A 13,060-nucleotide genomic window follows, 5' to 3' on the forward strand; every position below is an offset into this window, starting at 1 on the left:
GACGGGACCCAGGTCCTCTGACTCCAGCTCAAGTAAACTGTCCCATGGGCATAAAGCAGCTCTCTGCACCGATTCACTGATGTGCTTCCTTTTGTTGATCTCTAAACTGAGCCTCTTGTTGATACAGTAGAGATTGAACTACTTGAGAAGCTGCGTGGGTCAGTGGAAAGAGCACGGGCTTGGGAGTCGAGGATGTAGGTTCTAATTCCGCTCCGCCACTTGTCTCCTGTGTGAGCAAGCCACTTAACTTCTCTGTACCTGTTCCCTCATCTGTAAAATGGGGATTAAGACTGTGAGCCCCACGTGGGCTCACCTGATTACCTTGTATCTACCCCAGTGCTTAGAACAGTGCTCGGCACATAGTAAGCGCTTAACAAAGACCATAACTATTATTATTGAAGTAGCCAGATCTGCTAAACCAGCCGGCCCTGCGGCAATGGGGAAGACCGAGGATCATTTGGATTTCATCTGGATCCCAAAGAGGTCATGTCAATGTCTGTAACCTCCAGTGTATCTCAGGGCTGGCTTGATCATTTGGTATCGGCAGGGAAGGAAACAGACGGGTCAGAAAAAACAACTTCACTTTTATTCCTTAAGGGACCCAGGTTCATGGAGAACAAACAGGAACCTGACAGCTGCCATTCTCGGACACGAGAGGCCAGCGGGCACAACAACTCCGTAGACAACCATGCCAGTAACAGTGCCTGGGCTGCAGGGCCCACAGCAGGAGCGTCGTCCTCCTCCACCAGGCTCTTCATGAGGCTCCAGATAACTGGGTCGCAGCCTCAGTCTCCGGGTTCCTCCTGTCTGGACAAGACGACCTGAGCGCTGGCTCCCCAGGCCCAAGGCAGGAAATCCTAGGTAATCTGGACTCTCCTGACGGTACCCCGTGCCAACGGTCCGGATTCTAAAACCAACTGCTGCTCGAAAAGGCAATTTTCCTTCCACAGTGCTTCTTCCGGCCCCTCATCCACTACCTGGCAGGGGCACTCCTGTCCTTCACCATAGTGGGGACGAAGCAGGCAACAGATGAGGCAGGGGAACTCGATGGATTCTTTGTGGTGAGCTGCACTTTGGGGGAGTTGGGAAGGGTTTGGGGGCTTGATAACAACAAAACAGTCAGAAACTGTGCCCAGGCTAAAACCCTCAAGGCCTCTGGACCCACATTCTGGAAGGCCTGCAAGGTGCAGTGGTGGGAGTGGGTGAGAGAGAGAGAGAAGGCGGGGGGGAAGGGGGGAGAGAGAGAGACGGAGAGAGAAAGAGAGAGGGAGAGAGAGAGAATATATGTGTGTGTGGGTAGGTGTTTGGGGAGGACGACAGGATGAGACTGGGAAGCAGGTCTCCACTGACACATCTTCCTCTTCTCCCGAATCCTAGGAGAGGGAGGGGAATCTGACCCCTGAGTCTCCCCGCTGTAGCGCTCCCGGCCCTGGGGTCACTTTGGACCCAGGCATTCGACGACTCCGCTGCCCCGGATGCCGTCGAAAAAGAAGAAGTTGGTGTGCGGTGGGTCCCTCTGAGACAGGGCCTGTGGAGGGAGTTGGAAGGACACATTCGGTGTTGGGGTTTAAAAGAACAAAATGGAGCTGAGCCGAGACCCTCCCCCACACTCCCTAGGGTCCCAAAGGCAGATCGGGGCAGCCCGAGTGGACCCATCAGCTGCTTGTCACAAGGTCCAAGTGGTGCTAGACCCTAGAAGTCCCTAGGGCCAAGCCGAGGGCTCTCCCTGCTCCATGGAGCCAGGGCCGGTTAGGAGAGCAGCCAAGGCCAGCCGCAGAAGGCATTTCGATGATGGCCCAGAAGAACACTGGGCTGGCCCCGGGAGGATTAGAGTGGCCTGGAGGGAGGAGGAGGACCAGACCCCGACATAAATTCAGCAGGCACCGGTCACAGAAGGGATCCGGTAATCGCCTTTAGGAAGTACTGGGCTCCGGAGAGCTGCAGGCGCCCTGCCCCCAGCCAGCAACCCCTCCCGCACACATCCCAGAGGCGATTCCCAGCCTGCCTGTGCCACGTCCTGGGCCCAAACTGGGATTCCCCCTGACCCCTAGACATTCCCTGATAGTGGCGCACTACCCCGGCACCCTGCCTGCAGCCTCTCTTTGGTCTTCCTCTGGTGGGCTGGATCCCCACAGGTGGCCCCTGGGCCTGTTAGCAGTAGCCTGAGAAACTGGCTGGGTCACTGGCTTCCCAGCGACCTCAGATTGGCTTCTCAAGGGACTGTCTAAAGCTGTTGGTAGAGGCAGAGCTGGGGGTCTTTTTGCTAGCAGGCGAGATTTACTGGAATAATTGTTTGTATCATTCTCTGAGACACGAGGCAGTCTGCTTCGCTACCCCTCCACCGTGCCCAGCCCCACCATACACCACTCGCTCCTCTTAACAGCCTACTGGGAGCTCCCCATACACCCCAGACCAAGAATGTGGACTGCTCTGGCTCTCCAGGGTAAACAGACACAAGAGTCTGCCAACAGCTGTCCCGAGCTGGGAGGAGGGGGACGGTGGGGGTGCAGGGGCAGAAAGTTGAGGAGGAGGAGAGGAGGGGAGGGGAGGAGGGAAGGGTGGCAGCTGGTTCAGAAGGGCTGAGGTCTGGCCAGTCCTTAATCACCCTGGCCACTGTAAACCTAAGGCCTCCAGGCAAACCAAGGTGGAGGCCTGAGAACGCCAAGGTGAGACAGCCATGGGGCTGGGGCGGGTTGGTGGAGGGTGGGAGGGTAGATATATGACAAGGGCAGGGACAGGACTGACTGAGTAGGCTCCCTGGGAGTGGTATTGGCGCCAAAGGGGGAGTCCCGAGATCTGGTGGAAAATGAGAATAAGCCTTGGCACCCACCCCCTTCCTGGGGAGCAGGGGGTACTGGGTCGAGTGGAGAACCTGGGGTGCTGCCAGCCTCAGACGGGGCAGCTGGGAGGCTCCCGCCCTTGCCCTGCCCTCTGGAGGGTCACACCATGGGGACTCCAGGGGTCATCGTGCCTGCTGGGGGAACAAGGGTCAAGGGGTAAAAGAAAGCGGTCGCACACCCCGACTCCTCTGGTGAGGGCCGAAAGGAGGTGAGTTCCCTTGCTCTCAGGGGCACTGGGACCTGTGCCATACAGGGGAACCACTCTTCACGGCTCAAGCCAGATGATTAGAGAGTGCACGGAAGAAAGGGGTAGATCAAAAAGGGGGAGCCCAAAAATTAAGCAGCTACTGGCAGGATGGCTCAGTCGGATGAATCCAAATCGCCCATGTTGTGGTTCAAATTAAATTCATCTTCTCTTTCTCTCCCTCTTCCTCTCTCTCCATTTGTAAGGGAGACCAGCTATCGGTCTCTCGGCCCACTGTGGCCAGATTGATTTCTCCACAGACTGACTCTCCCGGGAGGCGGTAGGGGCAAGAACACAGATCTGGACAACAAGAAATTACCTTGACGACTTCCTGACCCAACACTCCGCCAACAACGGCGCACACTGGAGCCATTTCAGAGAGGCAGCAGCTGAAATGTGGGGGGTGGGGGAAGAAGGGAGAGACGATGGGAGCAGCGTCAGGAATGGAAATGTCAGTGAGCCCTGGCGAGGGTGGCAGCACGAGACTCACCTGTACTCCCTGAGATTTCTCCCTGAGGATTCCTCCACCCACGGGCCAATCTGTGGGGTCGGGGGGGAGGAAACCCTATATATGGCCTCCCTAAAAATAGGGCCCCGTAAGTATCAGCTGGTCCGGGGGCTCTCTGCGGGGAAAAGGCCCCGGTCACATTCCCGTGATTCCCCCCCTGCGCAGTTGCGCGGTGGATTCTGAATGCGCCACCCGAACAAATGCGGGGTGCAGGCCTGTGTCAACATGCAGGCGGGCCGGGGGTGCGTGGGGGTGACATTTCTCCACTGAAACCAATACCCGGAGGCGAGAAACTGTGCTTTCTGCCCACATGAGAACCGCTCTGCGGACTGGCTCGAGTGACCCGGCACTCAAGGAGGTGATCTCCCACCCCTCCCTGCGGTGTGTGTGTGTGTGGGGGAACCTCAGGCCGAAAAGGATCTCCCCAAATGGAGCAGCCCACCAGCCTGCTGCCCATATAGCTCTTCCTAACCAGAGCAGGGGCTGGGGGCCATCCACTCCCTGGCTCTGAGGAGCCATGAACACACTAGTCCCCAGGCAACCAGGCCCAGCCCGGCCTGGTTGCCCGGCACTACTAATGGGAAAGGGAGGAAGGGCAACTGGCGAAGGGGGTGGCCCCGGGGCCTTGGCCGGTCGGCACGGCTGACCCACTGAGGGACAGGAAATCATCGGGAAGCAGCTGAATGCCTCTCAGGGGGAAAAAGAGTGAACAAGTGGTGCTGGCGACAGCCTAGAAAGATGATAATCGCTTTAGTGAGGAGGTGGGGGTTTGGAGAAAGTGCCCAGTGACCAAGCCCCTCAGGTCACCCCAGGAAAGGTCAGGGCCACCCACCACAGATAATGGTTTCAGTTGCCACGTGATCCAAAGCCTCAGATGGGCAGAGTCAGTTCACCCAGCCCCTGGCAACACAGGTACTTCCTGGACCTCTGAACCTGAAAACCTCCTCAGGCAAATGAACCACTGAGGCAAACCCCTGCATGGAACCTGCCTTGCCCCTCTGCCCCTCAACCCAGCTCCGATGATGACCCTCTGGAGGCAAAGGCAGCCTCACCAGAACTCCCGCGGCTCTGCAGACAGCGCTCCCCCCTCCCACCCCCCAACACTCTCTCTCCCGGGCAATCTCCACCCCCTCTTCCCTGCACCGGTCACCCTGACACTGACCTGGGAAAGTCATCAGGGAGCACATCCGGGCTGACTCCGAGGGACTCGAGCAAATCGTTCCGGATCTGGAGCAACAGCTCCGAATCCTCCCCGGAGGTGTCCGACTGGGGGTCTCTCCCCTTATCCGTACGGAATTTCAGGAGCACTGGCAATGGAAGAGAAAAGACCATAAGGTACTTCTACTACTAATTATTATCGCGCTTAGTACAGTGCTCTGCACACAGTAAGCGCTCAATAAATACGATTGAATGGATGAATGATTATTGGAAAAAGTCAAAAAGTGCACGACAAATCAAGAGTGTAAAAAAACCACCCCAACACTAATGGGGTCTTTACAGCCCACCTTCCCCAAGGGGACTTCTCGGCACCCCACACCCTCCCCTCCGCAGGTCCCGGCTCAAGGGACAATTAGCCAGCAACACTCTTCGATACCCATGCCAGGGTTGGAATCAGGCACTCCTTTATTTCCAGGCCACCCAAGAATTTGGAAAGAGGGACAGAGGCCACCGGTATTTAAGGGGCATCCATTAAGTGCTAGGCACTGTACTAAGCATTTGGGAAAAGTGGCTTAGAACTTTGGGACTTGTTCCCTGACCTCATGAAGGTAAGGCACAAAAAGCGGAATAAAAGGAAGAGACACATGGACAGAAGGAGACAGGGAGAAGTGAAGAAGAGAAGGCCAAGACAGGGAGAAGGGAAGATAAAATTAGAAGAGGAAGAGGAGAAGGATTAAGTGAGGGAGGAGGACGAGAGGATAGAAACAGAACCATGAAGGCAGAGGAGCAGAGACTGGATTGGGAGGAAACAGGGGAGTAGAGAGAGGGGAATCAATCAACAGTATTCCCTAAGCGCTTTCTGTGTGCTAAGCACAGTCGTTAGCACTTGGGAGAACAGAATAGCATTGGTAGTCATGATCTCAGATCTCAAGGAACCATCTGGGTCTAGGAAGGTCTTTCAGGTAGCGGTACCTGGTGAAAACTTTATTCTTTAATAGTTCTTGGTGAAATCAGAGGAGCTGGAGAGTCAAAGTGGAGGCCCCGGTGATGGCTCCTGGCCCACCACCTGACTTGGTGACTTCAGCCCTGGCCTCCCTGGCTCCTTGAACAGAGCAACATGGAAGTTGCTGCTGCTCCCTCTCCCCTGTCCTCACCTACAGTAGCCCCGGGGCACAAAACAAGCCTCCTTCCCCGCAGCTGTGCACAGGCAAAGCAGGGAACAGTCGAGGCCCGCTGCTCTCTTCGTCCCAGTGCCTGGTTCTCGAGCAGAACCAACTCGCCAGACCAGCGGTCCCCCGAGAACCCCCACCTCCCACTTTGGAGCTCCCGTCGGAAGCCAGCATCCCCTCCCACGGCCCACCGGCTCGGCTCTCCCGCTCTGGGAACGGGCTGGTCACAGGCTCTGGCTAAATAAGCTGCATGCCGCGGGAGATGGGGCTGGACAGGTCGGCCAGCTGTCGATCTTCACAGACATCCCACCCGAGATGGGAAGGAAGATAGGACCCGGCCGCAGCCACTGAGGTCGATGTTTATCTGGGCCTCCTGCCCGCCGCTGGGGCCGTCTGCCCAGCCGATAATAGCCGGGCAGGCGGGCTGGAACCGTCCAGATACCTCAGTGACCACATCTGAAGGAGTCTTGGGGCCTCTGGGAAAGGAGCCAGCTGGGCCCCCTTTCACTCAGGAAGGCAAACAGGAGCTGCATTTTTCACCCTTCACAAAGTCAGCCCTTCACAGCGGGCACAAGGTCTGCGGAGGGGAAAACACATCCATTTTACAGACCGTCAGCACCCCCTACCCCAGTCAGGGACGCTGGTGTGTTCTTGTTTATTAACTTTTGTTCCATTTCCTTCCCCCTCACGCGAATGCACACACATGCACGCACGCACACACACACACACACGGTCACCACCGAGTCGGGTGCGTCTGGCAAGAGCTCCTCCCCGACCGTTTACAGATAAAGCGGCTCAGTTAAAACAGACCGTTTTCAATTGTGAAAAGCTGCTCTGCCAGCCGCCAACTGACCAAGGCTCATCGGAGAACACGCCAACCTTTCCAAGAAAGAATCGGTGCCCGGGGCTCCAGGGCAAGAGGGGCAGGCCGGGAGAAGGTGGCACAGGGCTCCTGAGGTTCCCGCAGCCCTCTCCTCGGGGGGCAGTCCCTCCCTGCAAACGGTGGCCGGCAAAGCCACTGAGATATCAGGCCTGTGGGCAGCAGGCTGACTGGTTGGGAGCCCTCTCTTCCCAAGAGTTTCCACCTCGGTGGTCACCTCCTACAGAGCCCACTAATCAGGAACAGTTAGCCCCACGCCCAATTTCGACTCCTTTCTACCTAGAGCCACTACTGTCCATCAGTTAAGACAGACTAGAATTTGACTGATTGAAGTCAGGTAGCCTGCTGCTTCCAGGAGGTAGAGGCACTATCTCAGCCCCGCTGGGGGCCGAACTGGGAATGCCACCAGCCGACATCTTCAGAAGCGTTTCCTGTCGGGCCTGTGGCTCGGTCACGGGCCAAAGCCATGGGCCGGCCACGCGGGGGAAGGTACTGGGAGGTGGAACCGGAGACATGCAAGACCAGGCTCTCGGGCTCGAGTGACCCTTGGGAAGGGGCCCCGGGGAGGGAGAATTTCCTTCTGCTCTCGTGGGGGTGACCAGAGCCAGTGGAAGGGGCAGGCGCTGATTTGGCTGGTTTAGCAAACAGCCCTCAGGCAGCATGACGAGGGCCCGTCTTCGAGTGAGCGGGGCTCATGTCAACTTTCCCACAATTTGAAAAACAGTGATTGCACCAGTGCCCGGGGAAAGGGACAGGCGGCCGGCTGAAGGAGTGACCTTGATGGCAGCTTTAAGGCAAACTTTCTCTTTACAATGCCCATCAGTGCCATCCGCTCCCAGGCCCGGGTCAGGGACCCTGTTCTCCCATCTCCTGCCTGTCCCGAGAAAACCCCTGGGGGAACCCCAGTATCCAGTGAGGGTGGATGATGTGCAATCTGGCCCTCGGGTTGCCCCTGCCAACTGTTTCTACCATGGCAGACCAGCGCCCGATGGTCAGCGGCCCGCCTCCGGCCAACTGGACCGCACTCCAGAGTGCCGTGGCAGACTTGACCCCCGTGGTGCTCCAGACGGGGTGTTCCCCTTGGCTGGCAGGTGTCACACACCCACAACGATCTTGTTGACACAAGGAGCACCCGTCCCTGCTCATTATCGTGGTCTGCCATCTTTGCTCTTTTCCCCTCTCTATTTGGTTGTGACTTCTTCCTTTCTGAATGACTGCGGTCTCTGGGGGCAGCCTGGCTTCTCCACCAGCCAATCCCACACTGCCACAGCTTTCTGATAAGGCAGCGGCACAGAAGCCGCTGCTTTGAACGAGGTATTTTTAAACATTCGTGGTCACGATGGCTTCAGATCAACAACTGCTCAGCGACCCCATTATCTGAAGCCGTTTCCCCGATTGGATGGCCGTCACCACCAGGCACCGGACAGCAAAACATTCTCACTTCTACGTCACTACATCCTCGCCAGGTTGTGTGGAAAAAAAAAAAAAAGAAGAAGAAGAAGAAAAAAAAGGAAGTTCAGTGGCTCGATTCTCCACAGTAGCTCGACTTTCCCGGGCGTCGGCTTCTCCGGCCACTGTGCCGGAAAGTTGGAGATCCCGGTTCCCGATTCCCGCTGCCTGGCCCGGCCGAGCGCTGAGGTTGGCCTCGTGGGGGATGGGATGGCCCTGTCCACCCTCTTCTCCTCTCTCCCACTCCCTGATCTGAGCTGAGGGGCCCTCCCACTTGGATAGGGAGTCCGGATACTCATCTGGCCCCCTGGGAATTACTGGGATTTCAACTCCCAGCAGGCCGCGAGGAAAGCCTGGCGTTAGGTTCTGTCATTCATTCATTCATCCATTCAATCGGATTTATTGAGCGCTTACTGTGTGCAGAGCACTGTACTAAGTGCTTGGAAAGTCCCCCATCGACCTCGGCCCTGTTTTGTCTAGATCTAGGTATCCCTAGACTTTAAGCGGCCCCTAGACTGTAAGCTCATTGTGGGAAGGAACATGTATGTTCATTGTTATACTGTACTCTCCCAAGCGCTTAATCCAATGCCCTGCACCCGATAATTGCCCAATAAATATGCCTGATTGGACCAGACCCTGGCCAGGCTGAACCGGCAAGGCCACATGCCCATTGGGCTTCTGATGTGCTTGGCCATCAGTCTCGTCCATGAGACCACGCCGGCCTGGGCAGTGAGAGCGGTGGGCTAGAGGTCTGAAGGGGGATGTGTTCCTCTGTCCAGCCTGCAAGATGGGATCTATTTGGGAAACTACCGAGGATGGTCGAGAACGAGGCGGCTGAGTCTGAGCCCCAGTCTTCTGGGAGTTCCCACACATCTAGTCGTTGCCCCCACCCTGCACCCAGGCCAACGGGACACCGGTCCTTCCCGGGAAAAGGCTGAAGGGTCCCTGTGCTGGGAGTAGGCCTGGTGTTATTGTTCACTCTGCTAAGAGAACGCGGGTTCCATACTAGACCTGGTATTTTTAGCACTCCTGTTATGATAAACTTACGGTAACCTCAAAAAGAACAAATCAAAGTCAGCTTTCTGCCACAGGAAACCAGCACACGCTCGCTGTTTTGCAACGTGCCACGGGAGAAGAGAAGAAGAGAAGGCTCGAGAGCCTTTGGACACAGATGGCCGGGCACAATCTAGAGATAATGGAAAAATGCAGCCGGAAGCGTTCAGCTTCTCCCTGTCTAGCCTGAAGCCCGAAGTGTAAACTGGAAAATTTCACAACCCCAAGCAGGCAGGCCAACGCACACCCCTGCTCCTCTTGGGACAGCCGTGGCACGAGATGCTGAACTCCCGACGGGTAATCAGAAGAGCCCATCTCTCGAGATCTTTTTCACCATTCCTTCCCTACCGCAAACGCTGGTTCTCGGAACGGTCCGGGAGCCTTTCAAGCACCCCTAATCCTCTCCGGGGTGACCTCTGCAGGGCTCTCCTCCCGTCACCTCCGGAGTCCCCCGAGCTCAGGCTGACCCAATCACTTGAATGTCATTGTTACTCGCCTCCCTAAACCTCCCCCATCACCCACTCAAAACCACTCCAGCTCCCTCGACTCTCTCCCGCTGCCCCGCTGCCTCTGAAGGGGAGACCCCCTCCCCCTTGACACCTCTTCTATAGCTCCATCTTCTCTCCCTCTGCTTCTGCCCTTATTCCCTGTCAACTTTCTAAAAATCACTTGTTCCTACTCCCCTCCCCAACAGTCATCATCTTCCACTTCTCACTCTGCTACAATTCCTTCCCCTCTGCCTTCACACACGCAACCCAACTTTAAAAAAGCACCCCCTCCCCATTTAATGGTATTTGTTAAGCGCTTACTATGTGCCAGGCACTGTATTAAGTGCTGGGGTAGGTACACGATAACCAGGTTCGACTCAGTCCCTGTTCCACACTGGGCTTGCAGTCTTACTCCCCATTTTATAGATGAGGTAATTTAGGCACAGAGAAATTAAGTGACTTGCCCAGACAAGTGGCAGAGCCCATAATCTATCTCCTCTAGCTATGGCCTTATTTTGCAGTTCCCATTCCTAGAAAGGGCCATACACCTCCACTGCCTTCATTGCCCCATCACCAATTCTTTTCTCAAGTTTAGCTGCATGCCACTGAAGACTGCTCTCTCCAAGGTCACCAAATGACCTCCTTATAGCCAAGTCAAAAACTTCTTTCAGTCAATCAATCAAAGGTATTTGATGGCAGAGCACTGTATTAAGCACTTGGGAAAGTACATTACAAAAGAGATGTGCTCCCTGCCCACAAAGAGCCGTTTTCAGGATCCTCTTTGATCTCTCTCTTGCTTTTGGAGGGTTGGAATACTCCCTCCTCCCCCAACCAGCAACAGAACTCGGTTTTGCCGGGGCTAGCTGGAGTGGCCACCCCATTTTCCTCCTGTTTCAGGAACAACCTGCCCTGCTCAAAGTCAATCTGGGTCCTGTTCAACTAACAGAGGCCACGAGAATGCCTAGAGCTAGGTCAGTCCAAAGGCCAGAAAGATCCCAGCCATTCTGAAGCACCGGCCCCATGTCACCGAGTGATCCTGGGAGACCCGGGGGGTTGGCATTTCGACAAAGCCTCGTCTCCCCTCAGATGGACAGCAGCCAAACGGGGAGTGTGAGCCGCATTTCCGGCTCAGGGGCGAGAAGGAAAAAATACCACTGAGCAAAATAAGATGCCCCTTTCAGCAAGGCAATGGTACAATCGCCATGGGCACGGTGGGGCTCAAGGTCACGGTCTGGGGTTGGAGGAGAGTGATGAAGCAAAGGCAAAGTAGAAATGGGTCACGGAGATAGGTCTCTGGGAGAAGTCAGGGTGCAATCCTGGTTTCATTTTCTGTGGCCCTTACTTCTTCGATGCTAATCCCTCCTGCCAGGGCTCTCTGTGGATTGTGGCCTGAAAATCCCCACTCTTCAGATCCAGTGGCTAAAATGCAGCGTACCCCGTTGTTCAAGGGACACCCCCTCTCCCCCCTCCCCCCCACCAACCCCCACCCAGGGCAATGCTCAGCCGCCCTCTTCACATTTGGGGCCCTGACTTGTTTCTTCAGCAAACAAGACAATGTCCAGATAAGCTGGGCTCAACCCTCAACCTAACCGCAGCCACTGGGGCAGGGTTCTCTCAGCCTTGCCCGTTGACTCCTATCGGAGGCCACTGTCGGAGATGGGCGCTGGAAGCCGAGGGTAGCATTGCCGCACTCACTCTCCTGAGTGCCACACCTGCCGGCACGGCTGACTCTAGGCCAGCCAGACCAGGCGCCGTGAGAGCCGGCGGGAATTCTGACTCCGGCAGGGAGTGAGCGCCAGCAGCACGGCACGCTCCCCAAGCTCACTTCCGTGACAGGAGCTTGATCCTCGGCCCTACCTTGAAGCAGAAAATAATCGGAAGCGGTCCTCTTCAGCAGGCTTTTTGCCTTGTCACTGCTCCAATCCACCTCCAGAGCCTCCTTTAACGGGCAGAAGACCACTTTCTGTGGAACAAGAATTTAAAGAGTTATAAAGAATGCGCCAAATCTCTGGGCTGGCTTCACATCCAACAAAGGCACAATCCTTTAAAATTCACCCCAATGATAATCATCCCCCCATCTGGTTCTTTCTCCTCACCGGCCCCGAGCACTAAAAACTGAGCATCAGGGCTCAGACGGTCAGTCAGTCGGTCAATCGTATTTACTGGACGCTTACTGTGTGCAGAGCCCTGTATTAAGTGCTTGGGAGAGTACAATACGACAATAAACAGATAGATTTCCCTGCCCATAGCACGCTTACAGTCTAGAGGCCCAGGACACAGTACTAGGCACCCAGGCATGGGATAAAGAAGTAAAAGACACAGTCCCTGCCCTCCAGGAGCCACCGTTCCTGGGATTCGTTTCAGGTTGAGAGGGTGGCTTGGCCTCACATCTTGGAGAAGCATCACGGGCTAGTAGATAGAGCCCACGCCTGGTAGTCAGAAGGACCCGGGTTCTAATCTCGGCTCTACCACTTGTCTGCTGTGCGACCTTGGACGTGTCACTTTATTTCTCTGTGCCTCAGCAGTAACCTCATCTGTAAAATGGGCAGTAAGACTGGTAGCCCCATGTGGAACAGGGACTATGTCCAACCGGATTAACTTGTGTCTATCCCAGCAATTAGAAGAGTGCCTTGCACGAGTGCTTAACAAATACAATTATTGTTATTTATTGTTGTTACTATTATCTGATTGTGCCACCAGGACTTGAGTGTCTGTGGACAAATTTCTTTTTTGGGTCTCAGTCTTTTCACCCTGGAAACGGCGATAATGCCGATCCCATACTTCACGGGAATGTTTGAAGGCTGTGCTTAAAATGGACTTCAGTTTTTATTAACTGACTCAATCAATGGTATTTACTGGGCAGCTACACTAGAGGTAAATCAGTGAGAAGCAGTGTGGCTTGATGGAAATAACCCAAGCCTAGGAGTCAGAGGACCCGGGTTCTAATCCCAGCTGAACACTGCCTGCTGGGTGTCCTTAAGCAAGTCTTCCTGTGATCCGGTGCAGTCAATCATCATCATCATCAATCGTATTTATTGAGCGCTTACTGTGTGCAGAGCACTGTACTAAGCGCTTGGGAAGTACAAGTTGGCAACATATAGAGACAGTCCCTACCCAACAGTGGGCTCACAGTCTAAAAGGGGGAGACAGAGAACAAAACCAAACATACTAACAAAATAAAATAGAGTAGATATGTACAAGTAAAATAAATAGAGTAACAAATATGTACAAACATATATACGTATATATAACATATATACAAGGTTCAGCC

General features: G+C 55.1%; 1 protein-coding gene across 1 annotated transcript in view; it reads right to left on the bottom strand.

The window, feature by feature from the left end:
• Positions 1-564: 564 nt before the first annotated feature.
• Positions 565-13,060, bottom strand: part of SAE1 (SUMO1 activating enzyme subunit 1) — a 35,851-nt gene continuing 23,355 nt past the window's right edge. Inside the window, exons 6-9 of the mRNA XM_038766846.1 lie at positions 11,647-11,752; positions 4,755-4,899; positions 3,404-3,473; positions 565-1,528 (exon numbers count right to left, since the gene is read on the bottom strand). Of these exons, the coding sequence (XP_038622774.1) occupies positions 1,436-1,528; positions 3,404-3,473; positions 4,755-4,899; positions 11,647-11,752 (414 nt within the window). The 3' untranslated portion in view covers positions 565-1,435. The remainder of the gene's footprint in view (positions 1,529-3,403; positions 3,474-4,754; positions 4,900-11,646; positions 11,753-13,060) is intronic.

The sequence above is a fragment of the Tachyglossus aculeatus genome, chromosome 26 (assembly GCF_015852505.1).
Source record: "Tachyglossus aculeatus isolate mTacAcu1 chromosome 26, mTacAcu1.pri, whole genome shotgun sequence".
Classification (NCBI taxonomy): Eukaryota; Metazoa; Chordata; class Mammalia; order Monotremata; family Tachyglossidae; genus Tachyglossus; species Tachyglossus aculeatus.